We start from the raw sequence: 21,378 nt of genomic DNA, 5'->3' as shown, positions 1-21,378 counted from the left end.
ATTATTGGATTCTTAGGTGCGGTGCCCTTGAGAGGATAAATTTACAAAATTGTAAAAGATCCATCCTCTCAAGTGCAGTGCATTGCCCAGTGCACCGCACTTGATTGAGAGTATAAAAATTTTAGAGTAGCGAATTAACCATATTTATAGAGTTAGTCCAAAGTTCTACTTTTTCTTTTTTTATTTTTTTACCCCCTAATATTATACCATAGACTCCTTATTGGATCGTGATCCTTTGCTATCAGGCAGCCGTGCGGCCAGCGTGCAACCTCACATAGGCAACGGCAAAATGAGCACCCCATACATTGCCCAAGCTCCTTGCCCCGGGTGGGGTCCACGCTCTCCCTGTGAGTAAGAGTGTCAATTGGGTACAGAACCAGGTATTCGGTTTGGATCCGGTTCGGTTCGGTTCCAACCAGTGGCAATAGGATCCAGATCTGGACCAAGTCCCAGATCGATTCTAGAATTGAATACTCTACTCGTTCCTGGACGGTTCCAGTTTGGATCTAGTTACAATCTAGTTCTTGTATTCGGTTCTTATCTGGTTATTACATCTGGTTACTAGATCCAATTTAAATTCTATTATGTCATTCGGTTCTGATATTCACGAGGCAAATCAATGTTTGCTTCTCCATAAGAAACTTGTAAGAAACTACTCAATTGACACCCTTAGTCTACGGCAAATCCTTCGTTTGCAGTTTGTTTACCCCAAGGAAGATGAAGCAGCAAAGACTAAAGAGAGAAGTGAGAATTGAAGGGTTAAGTTAACCACGTAACCGTCAATTAGAGTCTTTTAAACCTAATAAAACATTAGAGTTTTATGTTACTTTTTAAAACGGGTATTCGGTTTGGATCTGGGTAGATCCGTCGGATAGGTGGGTTAGATGCAGATCCGATCCAAACCGAATTATAAAGACATTTTCAGATCCAAGACTTAACCATATTAAATTCGGTTTGGATCGGAACCGGATATTCGGTCCGGATCCGGATTCGATACTTGGTTACTGGTTACTCATTGACACTCTTACCTGTGTGAGGCCACACGCCGACCACACGGCAGTCCGACAACAGAGGATCCAAATTGCTTCTTACTTAGATCCCTCCACCTTCGATTTCTTGGGGAGAACTTATAAATCCAAAATTTGAATAGGCATAAACAATTTGTTAAGCACGCCTGGGTATCTATCTAGGCTGATGGCAGAGGTGCCTAGTGAGAGGGCGTAGGAAACACCACCAAGTAGAGATCTTTTTCCCATTTATTAATTAGATATTAGCAGATAATTGTTTGGTCTAGTGAAGGGATATTATCGTATAATTCCAGGGGAGGGGAAGGTGGTGGTTGAGGATCTTGGTTCGGTGTAGGTTGGGTGGTGATTTCACCTTCGGAACTCGGAAGTAATCCAGAACAATTTTACCCCAAAGGGTAAAAAGGAGGATAATCCCAGAACGGTTCGGCAGGTTCCAGGAAGACATTGTAGGATCTCTCGCGTCTCTCAAGTTCAATTCACTACTTTGTAGACTGGAATTGTGGGTGGGAGTCTGGTTCTCGCATTCTTGTGAATGCTACCCTGTTATGGGATCCTGGGACTAAGTGGGGTGGCTGCCAATGTCTGGTAGCAGTAGAAAATGCCTCCTACTGTTGGAAAAATGTAAGAACATAAAGCAGCTTAAGCAAACCCATGCACAGATAATCACATCTGGACTTGGGAACAACAACTTTGCTCTCAGTAGGATTTTGGCCTTCTGCTCTAACCCACATCATGGGAGCTTAAGTCATGCTTGGCAGCTCTTTGACCTAATTGAACAACCTACCATGTGCATCTGCAACACTATGATCAAAGCCTTCCTACACAAAGGAGATCTGATTAAGACTATAGAAATGTACATTAGAATGTTGCAAAATGGGTTATACCCTGATAATTATACTCTTCCTTATGTGTTGAAGGCTTGTGCAAACTTGCAAGACAGTCGTTTAGGTGAGCAAATCCATGGAAGCAGTGTGAAATTGGGTTTTCTTTTAGATGTTTTTGTTGGGAATACTTTGATTCTAATGTATTCAAACTGCGGTAATATGGAGTCTGCAAGACTCGTATTTGATGAAATCCCTTGGCAAGATGCAGTGGCATGGACAGTTTTAATTTCTGGGTATGCGAAACGGGGTGATGTTGATACTGCAAGGCTTCTCTTTGATGAAGCATCGATTAAGGATAGAGGGGTTTGGGGGTCTATTATCTCTGGGTATGTGCAGAACAATTGTTTCAAGGAAGGATTACAGATGTTCCGTCTGATGCAATCTACAGATTTGGAGCCTGATGAAGCCATTTTTGCTAGTGTTCTTTCTGCTTGTGCTCATTTAGGAGCTCTGGATATTGGGATATGGATTCACAGATACGTGAATCTAATTGGCATTCCATTGGGTGTTCGTTTGAACACGGCTCTCATAGATATGTATGCGAAATGTGGAAATTTAAGTTTAGCTAGGAAATTGTTTGACAGAATGCAGCAGAGAGATCTTATTTGTTGGAATGCCATGGTTTCAGGAGTCGCAATGCAGGGAGATGGAGAGACTATATTCAAATTATTCTCAGAGATGGAGAAGGTTGGTTTCAGGCCAGATGACATTACCTTCCTTGCTGTTTTAACTGGTTGTAGCTATTCAGGCATGGTAGTTGAAGGTCTGCAGATGTTTAATAGCATGAGTGAAGTGTATGGCATTGAGCCCAAAGGTGAGCACTTGGGTTGTGTAGTTGATCTTCTAGGCCGAGCTGGGCTTTTCAAAGAAGCAAAGGAAATCGTTCAAAAAATACCCAATACAAGCAGTGCTTCTGAAAAGGCAATTGCTTGGAGGGCATTGCTGAATGCGTGTTGTCATCACAGAGAAACCCAATTGGCTGAGTTTGCAGCAGAGCAACTTATGTGGTTAGAACGTCACAGTGGGGCTTATATTTTACTCTCAAATATGTATGCAGCTTCTGGGAAATACGAAGATGCCAAAAGAATAAGGAAGATGATGGAGAAAAAGGGGGTAGAGAAGACCCCAGGTTGCAGCTCAATCGAGATTAATGGATTTGTTCACGAGTTTGTTGCAGGTGAGAAGACACATTTGCGTATGGAGGAGATACATGAGCTCTTGGAGAAGATGAACAAGCATCTTGACGGTTGAGAGAGTAGACTACACAGACCAAATTTGCCTGAGGAGTGAGGAGGAAAGGCACTGTAAGTTTCTGCTGGGGTGTTGAATACTCACTACTCAAGTTCTTTGAATATCATATTCTAATATTCATTGTTTGAAGGTATGCATGCATGCTTGTATGACCCATGTCTTCTGGATATCTGCTTCTTCAACTGCGACTTTAATGTTATCCTGTTTGCTTGTTGAAGATTGCTGAGTTGAAGTTTAAACATACAAATGTACATTCTTGCGTATTTATTATCTTATACCTTTGCAAGTCCCTTGTATTCACATCTGCTGTAAGTTGATGTATGCATCAATTTGCCCGATTTTCACAGCAATTTGTTCCAGCAAAAAAACTGTAAGTTACCACTGTTGGTGACATCTAAATCTTGTCACCACCACCGTGGAGGATCCTATACCCATTACAGACTGTTTAAAGTTTGGGCTCTAATTAAACAAGGTTTTAAGGGATCTTTCTTATGGCTATAAGGAAGCAACCCTCTCGCAAACCACCACAAATTCGAGACACAAACATCTGAAAGCAGAAATTCAGATGGCTCTCCACCTCAGACTAGAAGCCGTAAAAACTCAATGTAACAATCAAGGAAAATTGAGTTTCAGTTGTGTTCTTTAATCTATAGGAAGGATGAGAGTCAGAAAATTCTTCATTGCAATGCCGGTTCACCAGCCACCAACTCATCCCTGTCGCAGAAGCATGGGCAACAAGAATTAGGGTGATCACATCAGAACCTATATAGAAGGATTGGACCGAATACGATTCAGAATGTTGAATCATTGTTCGAGAATAAGGTAGTCAAGCAACCATTGGAGGGGGATATCTTCTACATAGTCTGTATTATTGCCAGTTTGCCTAAAGCACCACGAACTCTGGAGATTGTATGGTCCCCTCCGGATTCAAATTGGGTTAAAATTAATATTGATGGGGCTTCTAAAGAGAATCCTGGTAATTTTGGTATTGGATGTATTTTTAGAAATCATGATTGTATGCCTCTTTGTTCCTTTGCCATATATCATGGGATTTCCTCTAATCATTCAACAGAGTTTGTGGCTTTCTTGAAAACAGTGGAAATTGCACAAAGAAGAAGGTTTGACAGATTAGGATTTGAAAGTAATTCTTCAGCCTTGATTTCAGTTGTAAAATCTCTCTATGTTGGTTAATTATCTTCTGATGGTGATGCCGGTTAATTCTTGCTAGTTTTGCTCTTGTTTTCTTCCTACCAAGGTATGCCTTGGCATTTATTCATATTCCTTATTTCTTTTCTTTTTTAATGTCCATCTCCTGGGAAAACAACAGTTCTGGTAGAAGATACAATGGCCTCATCGATTGTGAATTTTCCATTGGTTACTAACTTGGAATCATCGTTCTCCTTCTGATTATTTTGTCTTTTAAGAGGAACTACCAGGTGAATGCAACTTGCTCATTATGTAATATGGACCCTGAAACCAGTGAAAATTTGTTTAGGGGTAGCATGGTTTCCAAAGAAGAAGTATGGGGTAAACTGAGTTTGGTTTTTGTTTTGGGTCTTCTTATATGTTGGTTGCTTGGTCTTTGAAATCCGCCATTAATCAATCGCAGTGCGGTGCAGATTTCCTTATTCGAATGAAACATACAAGGCATGTTCATGGAACCAACCGTCGTCTTTCAGGCGAAGTGCTTGTTCTTCTAGCTCTCTAGAGGGGTGGGCTACGGTACACTCATTTCGTTCCTGCGCTCAGTGTCATGGAAAGACTCAGACCCTCTTCAGCCCTTACCAACTAGACTTCTAAGCTCCTCTACTGTGACGAGAGAGTTCCCAACCTCCATCCAGTTCCCTCCTTTGGAACCCACCCAGAAACTTGGAACTTTTTCGACGGAAGAACTAAGTCATTTTTGGGCTAACAGAACAAAAAATTCCAATGGTGTGAAAGGATGAGAAAGATCATAGCACTCCAAGGCACATTTTCCCCTAATAGCATTCAGAGTAAGACTGATTCTGTACGATGACTAAGATTACATTGTTGTAAGACTGATTCTATACGATGACTAAGATTACATTGTTTTTAAGGGATTAAAATCCTCTGCAATTCCTTCATCTTGTGGTCCCTTGCATGTTGGGCCTGAGAACTCGACACATGGAAGATGCTTCATCCAACGGTGCAAGCTCAATTGACCCATTTTTTTTTTCTTAAGCTTGGCACTGTTGAATGTCGCATCTTCCACGTAGGCTCTCAAGCCCAAACTGCAAGGCACTGCAAAGGATTTTTTTTTCCAGTTTTTAAGCTTGTACCAAACGTTTCCGGGTTTCTAAACACTGTCGAGAATTGAGTGAATTCCAACCGTTACATATACCCCAAGGTTAAAAACAGGGATTTGGATGATGACCATCTCTAACATGGAAATCTATTTCCTGGCTTCAAGTGAGAAGAAAACTCAGCTAAAATTCCTCCTGCTATTGAAAGCTGACATGAAGCCTATAAAATAGATCTCCAGGTTAAATACAGGATTTGGATCCATATTTCAATAAAAATGCAGGAAATAAGAAATGGTCTTCATATTGGAAGGCAGCATATACAATTAAAGACAAACTTTAAATATATTAATCTCAACTACATGCTATACAATTACAAGCAGCCTAATCTCTTGGCTGTATCAAAGGAAGAAGACTAATCAAAGATCAAGTGGAAGCAACATTGCAACATCATATTTCATTCCATGATTTAGGGACAAAGACAAAAAGAACCAAAAAAGTGTAGGGCAATATTTGTGTCCCTAGACAAAGAATAAGATGACCTTATATACTAAAACAAGAACTCTGCATCAGAAACTTCAAGGAGCTTGTGGACACCAATTGGTTTTACACCTGGCCGGAAAGCATTTTCTTCAATATACCTGCATTCAAACATTGGGCATTGAGAAAAGTAAATAAATAAATGCATCCAGTTTCAAAATAGAAGCAAGCACCTCATCTTGAAAGGAAGAGAGGGAACTTACATTTCTTTCAAGTAACGGTGCTTATAAAAGGTATCTGGAATCCTCCCTGTAAATTGGTTGTGATCCAAGTACCTGAAATTCAACGAAAAGAGGGTAATTGCAAGAAATTCCATCAATGGCATATGTTACGTCATATTATATGCCTTCTCCAGTTCTCCCACCCACTACAGCAGAGGAAAATAAGACCCAACTGTCATAATCCATATACAATTGTAAAACACATTCAAATTCTTTCTAGGGATGGTTACTCCAACCATTGCTCACCCAGCGAAGGAATGACAAAACCAGAGTCACAGAGCTAGCTCAAATTGTACCACACAATCTGCTATGAGGTTGTAGGTTCAATCTCAGCCTCCTCCAAAGATAACATAAAGCATCAACCATTACCAGACCCAGGGTCAAAATATAAACCACGTTAACATGACAGGAAAACAACAAAATTCTGTCCTCTTAGTGATTCATCTGACTGGATTGAACAGATATCTGATTTCATAGCCAAATTCAATCGGTTGTAGATATTGACTTCAAATTTATTTCAAAGCATTATTCTGCTTTTGGGCTGAAATTTTCCAATTTCCACATGTGAAGGGTGACTTGGGCTGGGCAAAAATAAGCTGATACTAGTTAATGTGAAAAATCAAATGCTTGTTTGCATTAAATATGTAGCATTCATTAGAAGGTCCTGAATGGCAAATTCATGGATGGCAATTGACAACCTAAAAGGCAGGCGTGTCAAAAACCATTAACTGGTTCCACAAAACCAAGGTGGTGATAGAAAAAATCATGCAACAGTAATGGTAACAGTTGCGGACATGAATGGTTGGTCATAAAGAAACAACTATAAAATGCTGACTTCATTGCCCCAACATGCAATTAAGCAGACAAGCGATTCTTCATTGCGTGCATCAATGGGTTTGGTTAATAACATCCAGCATTCAATGGGTTCCACCCATAAGGTGATCTTCTACGATCAATTAACCTGATATGTGGAGTGTAAAAATCCAGTATGCAGGCCTAAATCATTGTATCCTTTCTCCTCCGATGCTTGAGAAGAATTGGACAGACAACTGTTTGCTTAAGTCACCCAGACACTCTTGGGGAGGATCTATTGCATGGTGGTCTCTACTCCTAACTTCAATAAGTATGGGGTGTGGCAAGGATTTCTTGTCCTCCCATATGACAAAGTTGTTGTCAAAAAAAAAAAAAAAAAAGAGTATAGAAGTAGATTGATAAGTAGATGAAGACTCACAAATAAGCCAATCTAGGAATACAGGCAAGTTCGGAGGGTATAAATCCAGCCATCTTGTTGTACGACAGGTACCTATAATCAAAACAGAAACTAATTTTGAAATATACTAATGTAAGAAAACTACAAAAATGGGGACAACAAAATAAAATATGCCACAAATGCTGCCTCACTAGATGGTCATTTTGAATTAATAATGCTTACAAGATTTCCAAATTTGTCAAGTTTGCAAGCTGTGCTGGAATTCCTCCCGTCAAAAAATTATTATTCAAGTACCTAGATAGTAAAATAGTAAGAAACAGAACAGTACTAAATTTTCATTCCAATGATGCAAAAAACACTTGAAATATTTGCAAATCAACATACAGATTTCGCAGAGCAGGAAAGCTTCCCTCGAAACGGATGAGTTCCCTTAGGGTACCCACCAAATGATTGTTACCAACATCCCTGTGAAAATGGTACAACAACATATTAGAAACTTAAATGCTTCAGCTGGCTTAATGCATATTATAAAGAGAAGGTTCTGCAATAAGACACCAAAATCTAAATTCCTTTAGCAATTTTTTTTTTTTTTTTTTTTTTGAGGGTGGGGGAGGGGAGGAGATGGGCTATTACAAATGTCGAAGGTGTCGTAGAGTTCCCAATTCTGGTGGAATTCGGCCTGTAAAGCGATTCTCATGCAGATAGAGATAACGAAGCTCAGGTAGATTTGCAACCTCCTTGGGAATTTCACCTTTGAAGTTATTGAAGCTCAGGTAGCTACAAAATTAAGTTAATCAACCACTAATTTAAGAAAACTGATCACCTAATAGGTATTAAAAAGTCAGATATTGTAACTGAGGTTGAAATTACTCACAGATGTGTTAGTTGCTTAAGCTCACCAATTTCTGGGGGAATGACATCTTGTAACTTATTCCATCTCAGATTGCTAACAGAATGGATTAAAAAAACAGAGTAAAAAGAAAATATAAAAGAAACAAAAGTCAAACAACTAAACCAGCTTAAAACTCAAATCATTTGGATAATGTTTGAAAGAGGAAAAAAGAGAGGTATCCTGGTTTGAGAAATTCCACACCAGCAAACAATATTCTATATATTACATGATATGTCTAGAAATTACTGTTATCACCAACTGCAAAATCAGAATGCATGTGACTGTGTCAGATAAAATGCAAGGACAACAAGTGCTGAGTAATGATTCTAAGCTTTAAGGAGGAATGCACATAGAACAGCCAATGTATGGTCCATAAAAAAAATAAATGATGGTTATAAAGAAGCATAAGGATACTTAAGAATCAGAAATTAATACATCTAGATATATGCCTTTTCTGTTTCATTGATATCAGATAAATTATAAAGAGTGGTGGCAGAAAAGCAAGGCTCAGGCTCTATCAAATATTAAAACTCTTGTGTTAAGATGAGGTAGCAGATTGCACACTACAAGTTAGAAGAGGAAAAATCACACAAGGAACAGCAACTAAGGGAAGAGGTGTACAGGGAGGCCAAAGGTCTCTTATATGCCTGAGGTATATTGAGATCTATTCCCAGTTCTGAAGATTTCAGCTGTCAGTTCTATTTCTCCACCATCATTTGAACCACTAGATACATAGACAGACACGGGTAAATACCTCACTAAATCTTGACTAACCTTAAAGAAGGGGTCTCCAGATGTGACAAAAAGGAAAATAGTGGAAGATACAACAACAACTCAGCCTTATCAGCCTTATCCGACCAAGGTTTCACAAATCGGTGAATCGGATCGGGAATCGGTTGGGATCAATCCCGATTTCTGCCGTTTGGGACCGGAATATTCATGCCAAGATTCCCTTGAATCAGTGAGTTTTCAGATCAAATAACCAATTCTAGGGTTCTTGGGACCGATTCGGTCACTGATTCCAAGTTTTAAAACCCCGACAATTGATTCCGTCACCAATCCCCAGTTTGAAAACCCTGATCCCAACTAAATGGGGTCGATCCTTACCCTCCAATCAGCTCTATTTGAGGTCATACTTGATACAAGGCCTAAGCTATGCATGTCTTTCTCACTTCTCCTAGAGTAATTTAAGGTAAACCCCTGGGCTCTTTTATATATGTGTTGGGCTTTTGATTCCAACACATATATAAAAGGGCACATTTTAGTGGAAATAAGCTTTGGGTTGGGTTATATATGTGTTGGGCTTTTGATCCCATGGGATTATTTTGTAATTGGCCAATTTAATGGGCCTAAAGTATGGGTAGAAAGTAGGAAAACGGGATTTACTTCCTTAGTTTAGTTAGATTCCTATTTTAAGTCTGTATTCTTTATTATTTCACTTTCTTAGTCAATTTAGGTTACCTTATTAGTGAAGGATAGGATTACGCCTTTCCTTTTTAGTGTCTTAAGTCTATTTTTGAGTCTTCTATATAAGTTTGTAAAGGAGGCCAGCATTGAACACGAATTTGATGAAATATTGGCTTTAGACTGTTAAAAAAATCCTGAGATAGGTTGGGTGAGATGCCCAGGGTGAGCTAAGATAGCCATCCACTTCCCCAACCCCCTCCATCGATCTCCAATAAAGCTCCATTCAAGTTTCAATTCTGCCATAGCCGATCTCTTGAAGAAACATATTCAGTTGCTGGAATTTCTCTGCAAGGATCAAGATATTTTCAAACAACAATTAAGTCTGAAATTAGAATTCTGCAATTATTCTTCTTCCCTTCTAGAAGGTCACATGCAAGGTGATTTTCACAAGAATTCTGCCTAGCCAAATCTAACCGTTAGAACCTACTGAAATTTTGATCGAAACTTCCTCAAACCCTAAGAGAGACTTGATTCAAATTTCATTACCATCCACCCAGCCGGTTGTCTGAAATTACCCTTTTACCCCTCAATCCTATTTCTACTAGGATTCCTCAATAATTTTGGATTTAGTCATCTGATTTAGCTATAGCTTTCAGCATCTTTTCTCTCCCATATAATCCACATTCTCCTAACTTAACCCTAATATCTAACCCTAGGTCCCATTAAACCCTAACCCTAATTTCACAATTTCTCATATTTTAACCTAGCCGAATTCCCTAATCCATAGCAGATCCTGGTTATGGTTCTAGTTGGTATCCTACCAATCTAGAATTACATTATCATTCCTCCATACTAGAGCATCTAAAGGCCTCACACCTCAAATGACTTTCTCATAGCTTATTATGTATCAGAGCTACTCCCAAATCAGCTCTAATATGATCATTCCTTGCTTTAACCTCCCTAGTTTTGCCACACATCCATCTCAACATCCTCATCTTAGCTTTACTGAGTTTATCTATTTGATGCTTTTTAACTGTCAAACATTCCACACCATACATCATAGTCGGTTGTACGACTGTCCTATAAAAATTTCCTCTAAGTTTTAAAAGAATACATCGATCACACAACACTCTAGATGCACCTCTCCACTTCATCCATCCTATTTACATGTTATAATTTTATTGTCATAGTCTTGGGCATGACTTTGGTGAACCATTATCCTTTTGTCCGAGAACCATATTTCTTACATTCTATATTGATAAAGTTGTTATTTACTTCAAAAGCAAAACATAGTGAATAATTTACTATGAAACCAAAAGAAATGACATGCCGTCAAAAAAGTAAATTATGGACCTATTCAAAACAAAACAATAGGCAACAGGGAACAGTAAGAGCATACAGTGTTCTAAGACGTCTGAGCCGTCCAATTTGAGGAGGGATGGGACCAGTCAACTTGTTATTGTGAAGATCCCTGAGGCAAAAGCATAGTCAAAATATTAGCCAACTTTTTAAAGGAAAAGAAACACGACCTGGCTGCAAATTGAAATACCCAATTTCATGCTCACACTTCAAAAAAATAGCATGAAGATCTTTCTCATATGGGGGCATTGAAATCAAAGCCAGCTTAAGAATTTTCTTGCAAGCAGAACATTTTCCTTCTATATGAACAGTGAAAGCTTCTAGGGCCAAGGGGGATATAAAAGCAATTTGCACACAAAACAAAGCAAATATATCGATAATATGTGCAGGAGTGCACTTGTGGAAGTGTAACCAAAGGTTTTTTTTCTTTCCTTTTTTTTTTAATACATCCATTCTAGCCCACCAAAAAACAATAGCATGTACCTTGAAGATCATTTTGCACCTAATCAAAGCCACAAACCACCTTAATGATACAAAGGCACGCATGGATACAACAATCTAACAATTATAGATCCAATGAGCTAAATGAACAAAAATACCAAATGGCTTCAAGTGCAAAACTGATTATTTCACACCATCCCAAACAAACTTAAAACTTGAAAGATGTTATGAGAAGAAAAGTGCTGATCACATGAATAGGAACATAAAGTGCACTATGAACTTTATGTAGAGGAAAATCAAATATAGTGAACTTACAGCCTTGTTAAATCCAACAGATTGGTTACAGCAGTAGGAAAAGGCCCAACAATTGATACAGCATAAACTTCCCTGCAAGGGAAAAATGATCACAGTAAGGTAAAAAATAATAAGGGCATTAGAGGAAAACACCAAACTCTGCCCACAACATTATTTCTAAGGTTGGATTCCCATGAGCACAAACTATCACCATACGTTCTGGTTATTGGCTCATAATCAATGCATGAAAAATGTACAAAATATTTCCAGCCTCCCAGAGTTGAACTACAGTGAAGGTACACTTGTTGAGCTTGATCTTCTAATTATTGTGAGGGCCTATTTTGGCATGTTTCTGTATCCAGAACAAATCATTTGTGGAACAAAACAAATATCTTCTGAGCATTATATCATGAACATAATCAAATGATGAGAAAAATGCTATGGACATGCAATACCTGAAGTTAACTCACATACCCCAACACATACAATTATAAAAGAATCCTTAACTATCACAACATTGAAAAGACAAAGTTAGCTTACAGCTCGGTCACGACCCTATAATCTCCTTGATTAGAGCATGTGACTCCAGACCAAGGTGGTAGATCACCATCTCCACAAGGATCATCTCCAACCCATGCATAGACCACCCTCCAGCCAAGAGATGCTTTGATTTCATTCAAGGCTTTCACTGCAAGCAGAAAGAAGATTAATTTTCGGCGAAATTAGAAAGCACCAGAAAACTCTTCTAGTAAACCCTTCTAGACAAAGTCAAAGCCACTGCACCACTAATTTAAAATAAGGGAAACTTCAACAACAATAGAATAAAATACAAATAAAAAAGTTAATATGGCCAAAGTTCCTAGCAGAAGTCAGTAATTTCAGAATCGTGTACATTACAAGCAACATGACATTAAAAGGCATAATATGAACACGCAACCATGGTTTAAGCTGCAATGTAATCCATTCACTAATCTACTCTGATCAAGCCCATACTCAATCACCAACTTTGATATGCCAAATACCATATCAAATCTTGGTAATTAACATCCAAATTCAAATCAAATAAATTTAGACATAACAACTGAAGCACGCTTAGAAAGGAGGGAAGGGATTTTACAGAGATTGCCAAAAGAAAGCAATTTTTCTCCTACCTTTTCCCCCTCAACTCAAGTGGTTAAGTTAACAATGATAAATCAGCACGATCCAAGACGATGAACAGAATATATCAAACTAAAGCTAAGAGCAGAGCTACCCTTCAATATAAGACAAGCTCAGATTTCAAATCTAAACAACTCCAAGCTAAAGCGCAATTCATCAAAAAGACTCAAAAGTTTAAAAATAAGCTTAACAAAAATCCATTCACAGTAGATACTTCTGAGTTCAACACCAAAGTGATGCCAAGCTACATCACAAAAGCCCCACAGTTCTCAGACTTCAGTCTTTGACTGAAGAGTATAACATTTGATTGAATAAAGATTAGGTAGAAATAATTAAAGTGGAAGATCAAAACTTACCGTCTCTTTTTAGGGTTTTGCAGTGACTAACGTTGAGTAGCAGTAAGAGAACGAAAATCAACGCAAATGCCGATGGAAACGCCATTGGAGACGAATTCTCAGAACTGGATAGCCTAATTGAGTTCAGATCGACGATTTACCAATCACTTTCCAGAATCCGGAAATCCCATCTCAGATGTGCGAAACCTTTTCCTCTGTTGTTGGAGAGTGGAGACCATGGAGTGTTTGCAAACCTTTTGCTCGACAACTTGACGCTTCATCAGATAACTGTCTTTACACGTGGCAGCGTATGAAAACTTTATCCATTTTACATACGTACCCCTCATGTGGCTATCGAACGGTTTGGCCTTCTCTAGATTTGATATATTGGTGATGCTTTGCCTTCGTAAGTTCTCTCTCTCTCGCTCTGTTTTACGAGTTACAGTGATGATTGCGGCTTCTTCAACCCCTTTGAGCGCTGAAAGCCTCGCCCTGTTCCGTTCTCTATTGCGAGTTGCAAGAGGGTTCTCCGATTACAACCTCAAGGAGTACACCAAGCGGCGGACGATTGACAGTTTCCGTCAGAATCGCAACCTCAGGGATCCTCGGGCGATTTCTTCGGCGTTTTCAGATGGGAAATCTCAACTGGAATTAGCCAGAAGACAAGCGATTGTTTACTCATCATATGCTCCGAAAATTAAAAGCGTTATGGAGTTGGAGAAGAACTAAATCTCTTCTGGTAATATGTAACAGTCGATACTTCTCTTACGACTTCATCCCCTTACCCTGCCTGTCGTCAAAAACTTTACCCCATGAATCATGATAAGACGAGTTTCTCTGTTTACTATAATGGGTTCCTGTGTTTATAGTGTGAGACTTCTGCAATTGAAATTTCTTTAGTAGATTCAATAATTTAATACCTACTTTAGATTTATTGCTAAAAGAGAAGTTTTTATTTCCATGAATTTATTGAGTATTTGAATAGTGGAACTCCATCATCTATACCAAGGTGATTCAAGCAGCTGATTCTGGTATTTCCATCAGCTTATGGTAGCAGACATTGAGTGAGATATCTGGTTGTGCGACATTCATATTGAGAATTAGTTCAAAAGACTGCTTAATTCTTCTGTTAGTTGTTGGTTATGTACTTCTAAGGGTTTCTTATCAGAAAGCTATTGTTAGACTTCTCTTTAGATGGTGTGTTTGGGGAGAATCTCAGGAGACACATTGATGTCCTTATTACAGCACTTGGTGGCAATGGAGGACTGAGGTAGTGGTTGTCTTATCTTTTAGGCACTTGGGAACTTAGGAGTCAAAATGGTATGGCAATCCTCAAAGACCAAATGGCTTCCAAACATAGGATATCTAAGGAATCAAAGTTTCACCACTTAAATTCATAGACTGCAATTTGAAGTCTTGTCAAGCAGTTGGAAGGAAAATGCAATGTCAGAATTCATTATTTTCTGTCCTTAGGGAGTTCAAGTTGCAAATTATCTATTTGGAATGAAGGTTTTATTGAGGAATTAAGGTTAGTATGAATGGTGAGAAAGAACTTCAGGTCTGCAAAATGTTTTGCAATCTCAACAAGTTTCAAGCTAAACCATATTTTATGCTCTATTCACAGCTTGGCATGTTGTGTATCACCAAAACAGTATCTTTTCCTCTTCCTATCATCATTATCGTCTCCTGTTCTCTGTCCGGTACAGTGGTCCAGTTCCTCTCATAGGGGATGGGAAATGACGACCTAACCCCCTGCCCGAACACACGGCCCGAGGGAGGTTAAAATGCCATTTCTGCCTCCCTATGAGAGAAACTGGACCACTGTACCGGGCACAGAACAGGACTGGAAAAAATTTCCATCTTAGTTATAGAAAGATGGCCATTTCCAGGGTGGAAAACATGTCTTCTAAAAAACATTCAGGATGTGGCTAGTATACAAAAAAAAATGTGGAAGAAGTTTTGGCCTCGTTTGGTTTGCAGGGAGGTTGGGGTGGGAAAGTTGGGGGATTAGATTAATGTCATTCTTGTTTATCTAATAGAAAAAACCTTTTGGCTCCGTTGGTTGGCAGGGAGGTTGGGATGGGAAAGTTGGGGGATTAGATTAATGTCACTTTTGTAAGTCTAATGGAAAAAACTTTTGGCCCCTCCAACGCCTTGGGTCACCTAGACATTGTGACAACTATGAAGAAACGTGACATTTTTCCATTTGTTTGGCTTGTTTGGTTGGTTTTTTCCTAGGAATAGGATGCATCTTATAAGACAAAAATGCTTCCATTTTTTCCATTAGATTTCCAAGAAGTATGGGATTGTTTTTAGTTGGGCTTTGGCAAGAAAGCAGACATAGACCTAAGGAGGTGCAGAAGAACAAAAAATGGAAGAATTGGAGGCGCTCAAAGGAAGCATACTTGGATTCAAAATACTGCGAGAGACACATGCAATGGCAGAAACCATTGAGGAAAGTCTGAGGAAGTATTACATCAAACCCTCAACACCCATGTTGTCAATTGGTCGACCATCACTACCACCAAAATCACCGGTACCACCAGTCCTTACTCCTTTCCTTGCTTTCATTATTAGTTGCAGCTTAAACTCATCATCACAAGGTTAGTACTCTCAATTGCAGTAGCAGAACTTTACTGCTATCTCTAAATAGCAAGATGAGCAGCATAATTAAGAGCAACATTGATTTATTTATTTTTTTATTTTTATTTTTTGGAGGGGAGGTTGGTTTGTATTGACATGATCTCAAAAACCAATAAAGGTGGAGAGGGAAAAGGGACTTCCGCAGCCACTTGTCATAGACTTAATTAAAGATCCCCCCAATCCCACATCGTCTAGCTTTTGGGAGGGTCTTGGGCATATAAGTAGTGAAGACAATCCCCCTAATAGATGCATCTTTTGGGGTGTGGATCCGGAGCTATGACAATTTGGTATCAGAGCCAGACTTGGACACTCTAGGAATGTGGGTTTGGGGAAACTATAGTATGGTCCCAAGTAGGGTGTAAGTCTCCATGGAGAGGGCACCAGGATTGAACTAGACATTGTAGTGTGGGTCCCTCCTAGCAAGGGTGCAAAGGATTGAGTGGGGGAGTTGTCACGAACTTAGTCCTCCCTTCGCCATCCTACATCTAGTAGCCTTTGGAAGGGACTTGGGCATATAAGTGGGGAAGGGAAACCCCTAATAAATGTATCTTGGGGTATGGACTGGACCCGTGACATGCTGCTCCATTTCTTCGATGAGTGGCCATTGAAGAACAAGGACTACTCCACAGCCCATCTCGATATACATTCCCATGGCATCTCCTCACCTCCAAATGTCTAATCCCTGAACCTAGAACGATACTTTTTGTTTCCATATGATTCTCCTTCAATATCTAATTATATACATATTGTAAATAAAACCAGATTTAATGGAGAAGATGGAGAGGAAGAAGGTGAGGAAGACGAGAAGTGGTTGTAATCCTTTGGGGAGAACTATCGAATGAAAAATTGTTCTCCCCTCTTCACCAATATTATTAATAATAGGGTAGAGCTAACACACAAGAGAAATTCCCAAATTGCCCCTCACTACCAACTCTCATCTTCTAGTTACTGTTCACGACACTGTTCACGTGAATCGTATATGGTACTGTTCACATGAACAGTACCCAAAGCACATTAACACTCCCCCTCAAGCTGGAGCATAGATGTTAATCATGCCCAGCTTGTTACAAATATAATCAATTCTCACACTTCCCAAGGGCTTAGTAAAAATATCAGCAAGTTGCTCCCCTGTACGAACATGTTGTAGAGCAATAAAATCTTCTTGTAGTTTCTCTCGAACAAAATGGAAGCTATATGGATAGCTGCTTGATTATCACACCACAGCTGTATAGGTATCTCCTTCGTAAATTTCAACTCAGTCAACAACTGCTTCATCCACACCAGCTCGCAAGTAACTTGTGCCATAGCCCGATATTCTGCCTCTGTACTAGATCTTGCTACTAGTGGTTGTTTCTTGCTCTTCCAGGACACCAAATTTTCCCCCACAAAGACACAATACCCAGTGGTAGACCTCCTATCCATAGGAGAACCAGCCCAATCAGCATCACAAAATCCCTCAACACGTCCATGACCCTGATCAGTGTAGAGTAGACCACGACGTGGAGCTTTCTTGAGGTATCTCAAAATTCGAATCACAGCATCCCAATGTGACGTCCTGGGAGAGGACAGAAATTGACTTACTACACTAACCGGAAAGGCAATATCCGGTCGAGTCACAGTGAGATAATTTAATTTTCCAACAAGTCTTCTATATATTTTCCGAATCACCAAGAGCATCACCACTATCAGCTGTCAACTTCAAATTTGGGTCCATTGAAGTATCCAAAGGTTTAGACCCAAGCATACCTGTTTCGGTAAGCAGGTCAAGAACATATTTCCTCTGGGAGAGAGAAATACCTTTACTAGACTGAGCTACCTCAACTCCAAGAAAGTACTTCAACTTACCAAGATCCTTGGTCTGAAATTTACACTGCAAATGTAACTTAAGCTGCTTAATGCCTTCAACATCATCACCAGTGATGACTATATCATCTACATATACCACCAAAAATACCCTGCCAGCCTTGCTATGCCGGTAGAACATCGAATGATCACTGCCACACCGAGTCATCCCAAATTCCAAAACAACATCTGAAAATCTCCCAAATCAGGCCCTGGGAGATTGTTTCAAACCGTACGACTTCTTAAGTTTGCACACTAAACCAGACTCCCCCTGAGCAACAAACCCAGTAGGTTGCTCCATATAAACCTCCTCATGGAGATCACTATGAAGAAAAGCATTCTTCACGTCCAACTGAAAAAGAGGCCAATGATGGGATGCGGCAAGAGAGATCAAAAGACGAACAGATGCAAGCTTGGCAACAGGGGAAAATGTATCAAGATAATCAACTCCATAAACCTATGTATAACTTTTGGCAACTAAGCGTGCCTTCAAACGAACCAAAGAACCATCAGGGTTCACTTTAATCACATATACCCACCGACAACCAACAGCGTCCTTGCCAGCAGGTAACGGTACCAAGTCCCAAGTGTGATTTTCAACCAAGGCAGCCAATTCATCCTCCATAGCTGTCCTCCAGCCAGAGTGGGATAATGCCTCTGAAACAGACTTAGGGGTAGGATAAAACTCAACAGTAGAGAGATAAGCAGTAAAGTTAGCAGATAAGCCTGTATAAGAAACAAAATGAGACAAAGGATGTTGAGTACAACTACGCACACCTTTACGAAGAGCAATGGGAATATCAAGATCAGAAGAAAGAATACTTAACTGAGGAGTAGGATCCGTAGGCGAAGTTGAAGTCGGAGGATCAGTAGAGATCGGGGGTGCTGTATCATCTCGAAGACGCCGAACAAATGTAAACCGAACAGGAGGACGGGCAGGCCGAACAGGAGGAGGCGGAGGCGGAGGTGGCGGAGACAGAGCAGCAGCCGATTGACCATGGGAAATAGTACGTTGCACCACATATAAAGGAAGATCTTCATCCAACTCCGAGGAAACAAAAGATGTATCATCATAAGCAGTGGACTCAAAAAAGTTAACATCAGCAGAGACAAAGTACTTTCGAAGAACTGGTGAATAACACCGATAACCTTTTTGAGTGCGTGAATAACCCAAGAAAATACATTTAATAGCCTAGAGATCTAATTTGGACAGACCTGGACGATGGTCACGGATAAAGCAAACACACCCAAAAATTCTAGGTGGTAAAACAGAGAGAGGTTCAGTAGGAAATAAAAGAGAATGAGGAATCTCACCCTGTAACACAGAAGATGGCATACGATTTATAAGGAAATAGGTAGTCAAGACAGCATCAACCCAAAAGATTTTTGGTACTTTCATCTAAAAAAGAATTGAACGGGTCACTTCCATTAAATGATTATTTTTTCGTTCAGCTACACCATTTTGTTGGGGTGTACCTGAACAAGAAGACTGGTGCAACATGCCACGGTCAGCCATAAAAGAATTAAATGGAGCAGAAAAATATTCAAGGGCATTATCACTATGTAAAACACAAATATTCTTATTAAACTGAGTCTGAATTTCAGTAACAAATGCATGAAAAATGGCAAATAGCTCAAAACGACTTTTCATTAAATAAATCCAGGTGACTCTAGAATAGTCATCGACAAAAGTAACAAAATATTTAAATCCCATCTTAGAAGAACAGGGCAAGGCCCCCATACATCAGAATGCACTAAAGAAAAAGGGTACGCAAACCGTTTATTGACTCTGGGGGGATAACTCACACGGTGGAGCTTTCCAAACTGACATGACTCACACTTTAAACTAGAAAGGGAACTAAAACAAGGATCCAACTTCTGTAAACTCCACAAAGACGGATGGCCCAGCCGACAATGAACTTGGTGTGAAGACAAAACACTGGAATAAGCAACTAAAGGAGAGTCTTCAAGATGATACAACCCCCCTTGCTCACGTCCCCTACCAAGCATCTTCTTTGTCATAAGATCCTGAAAAACACAGGAATCAGGATAAAAGGTCACTGAACAATTGTAGGCTTTAGTAATTTTACTAATAGAAAGCAGGTTACAAGGGAAGTCAGGTAAATGGAGAACAGAAGACAAGGACAAGGACTTAGTTGGGTTGACAGTACCCCCACTGACTTTGGCAAGGGAACCATCAGCCAATGTAACACTAGACTCTGAAGACCAAAAGGAAGAAAAATTACCTGACACACCAGACATATGATCAGAAGCACCTGAATCAATGATCCAGGGACGAGAAGTGGAGAAACACGTAGTGGCATTACCTGTCTGGGCAAAAGTAGCCGTGGAGGAAGATGTAGAAGATCGAGAAATCTGAAACTGTGTGAACTGAGCATAATCCTCATCAGATAACCTTACCAACTTACCCTCAGAAGGTGTAGCAGGAGACTCGGTACTAGCTGCTGAATTAGCATACTGCTGTTGCGGTGGCTTCCCATGAAGTTTCCAACAAAAGCGTTGGATGTGTCCTGGTCGACCATAGTGATTACAAGTCTTCACAGAACCAGAATTTTCACCACCATTACCACTACCACTGCCTCTTCCACCTCCATGGCCAGCTATGCCACCACCACGGCCCCCATTACGTCCACCATTACCTCTCCCTTGACTAGAAGCAACAAGGGCAGAGCTCTCACCAGGAGCAGCTGCTGGTTCATGGGAACTATCACGAGAAACACGAAGAACGCAAGAAAAAGTTTCTGCAAGTGAGGCAATTTTATCTCCTCCAAGAATAGTGGAGCGTACTGAGTCATATTCCTGGTCCCAGTCCTCCCAAAAATCCCATGACCGCAAGTTGTTCACGTCGATCTTGCATTTGTTTCACATCTGAACTAATGGACAGCAATGCATTTAACTCTTCAAACATTCGTTTATAATCGGCAAAATATTGGGTCAACAGACGTCCCTTCCTATCAGCACGATAGAACTCCTGTGACAGCTCATGTATACAGGATAGATTACTCTGTCTAGAATACAAAACATGCAAGTAATCCCATAACTCCTTCACAGTATCTATGTGAGTCACTAAGTCAACAATCTGTGAATCCATACTATTCAACATCTGTCCCAGAATGCGTGCATTTACAATTTCCCACGCTTCATCATCCTCTGGTTTGGCCTGTGTAAGATGTTTTTGTTGGCCACGACCAGTCAAAACAACCCACACAATTTTCTTCCATTGCTGAAAATTACTTACCCCTTCCAATCTCTTCTCTGTAATAGATTTTGAAGAGCCCGAAACAACCTCAGAGATAACACCTTTAGAATCTTCAGTTGGGTCACCCATCTCGATCAAGCAAACCGATGCAGAAATTCACCAACAACTAATAAAAATCGAGAAAAAGTGATGAACCAGCAAGCAAACACGATCGCCAACAGCCAACGAAAAATTCAGAGATCAATTTGAGAACAAAAAATCGATGCAATCTCAATATCCAACAAGGATCGATTCAGGGAAAACCTTACAAAGAACCTTCAAACCACCAAAAAAAAAGAATTGAAATCGAAAAATAATCACCTCCCAAAACCCTGAATCGATATCAAGCAATC

General features: G+C 39.8%; 2 protein-coding genes across 3 annotated transcripts; one reads left to right on the top strand and one right to left on the bottom strand.

The window, feature by feature from the left end:
- The first annotated feature begins 1,431 nt into the window (after positions 1-1,431).
- Positions 1,432-3,397, top strand: LOC122671819 (pentatricopeptide repeat-containing protein At5g66520-like). The gene has a single exon (XM_043869266.1). The coding sequence runs from the start codon at positions 1,607-1,609 to the stop codon at positions 3,161-3,163; it is 1,557 nt and encodes a 518-aa protein (XP_043725201.1). The 5' UTR covers positions 1,432-1,606; the 3' UTR covers positions 3,164-3,397.
- Positions 3,398-5,746: 2,349 nt separating this feature from the next.
- On the bottom strand, positions 5,747-13,497 carry LOC122671820 (probable leucine-rich repeat receptor-like protein kinase At1g35710). 2 transcript variants are annotated; one of them, XM_043869267.1, is made up of 11 exons: positions 13,303-13,497; positions 12,329-12,476; positions 11,810-11,881; positions 11,094-11,165; positions 8,270-8,341; positions 8,029-8,172; positions 7,780-7,860; positions 7,618-7,689; positions 7,417-7,488; positions 6,168-6,239; positions 5,747-6,065 (listed from the first exon to the last, which is right to left on the bottom strand). In XM_043869267.1, exons 1-11 carry the CDS (start codon positions 13,385-13,387, stop codon positions 5,975-5,977), a joined length of 981 nt encoding a protein of 326 aa, XP_043725202.1. In that variant the 5' UTR covers positions 13,388-13,497; the 3' UTR covers positions 5,747-5,974. The 2 variants fall into 2 exon arrangements, with proteins under 2 accessions (XP_043725202.1, XP_043725203.1); XM_043869268.1 differs by lacking the exon at positions 7,618-7,689.
- Between the last annotated feature and the right edge of the window lie 7,881 nt (positions 13,498-21,378).

Source organism: Telopea speciosissima, chromosome 8 (genome assembly GCF_018873765.1).
Source record: "Telopea speciosissima isolate NSW1024214 ecotype Mountain lineage chromosome 8, Tspe_v1, whole genome shotgun sequence".
Classification (NCBI taxonomy): domain Eukaryota; kingdom Viridiplantae; phylum Streptophyta; class Magnoliopsida; order Proteales; family Proteaceae; genus Telopea; species Telopea speciosissima.
The sequence above is the reverse complement of the archived record's forward strand: the minus strand, read 5'-3'. Positions and strand labels throughout refer to the sequence as shown.

What these genes read in the sequence shown, in the direction of transcription:
- LOC122671819 (XM_043869266.1), top strand. Translation starts at nt 1,607, where the DNA reads ATGTCTGGTAGCAGTAGAAAATGCCTCCTACTGTTGGAAAAATGTAAG.
- LOC122671820 (XM_043869267.1), bottom strand. Translation starts at nt 13,387, where the DNA reads ATGGCGTTTCCATCGGCATTTGCGTTGATTTTCGTTCTCTTACTGCTA. An exon ending in TTTCCTGCTCTGCGAAATCT is followed by an intron (nt 7,690 to 7,779) that starts GTATGTTGATTT and finishes TTTACTATCTAG; the next exon opens with GTACTTGAATAATAATTTTT. An exon ending in CACCGTTACTTGAAAGAAAT is followed by an intron (nt 6,066 to 6,167) that starts GTAAGTTCCCTC and finishes GTTTGAATGCAG; the next exon opens with GTATATTGAAGAAAATGCTT.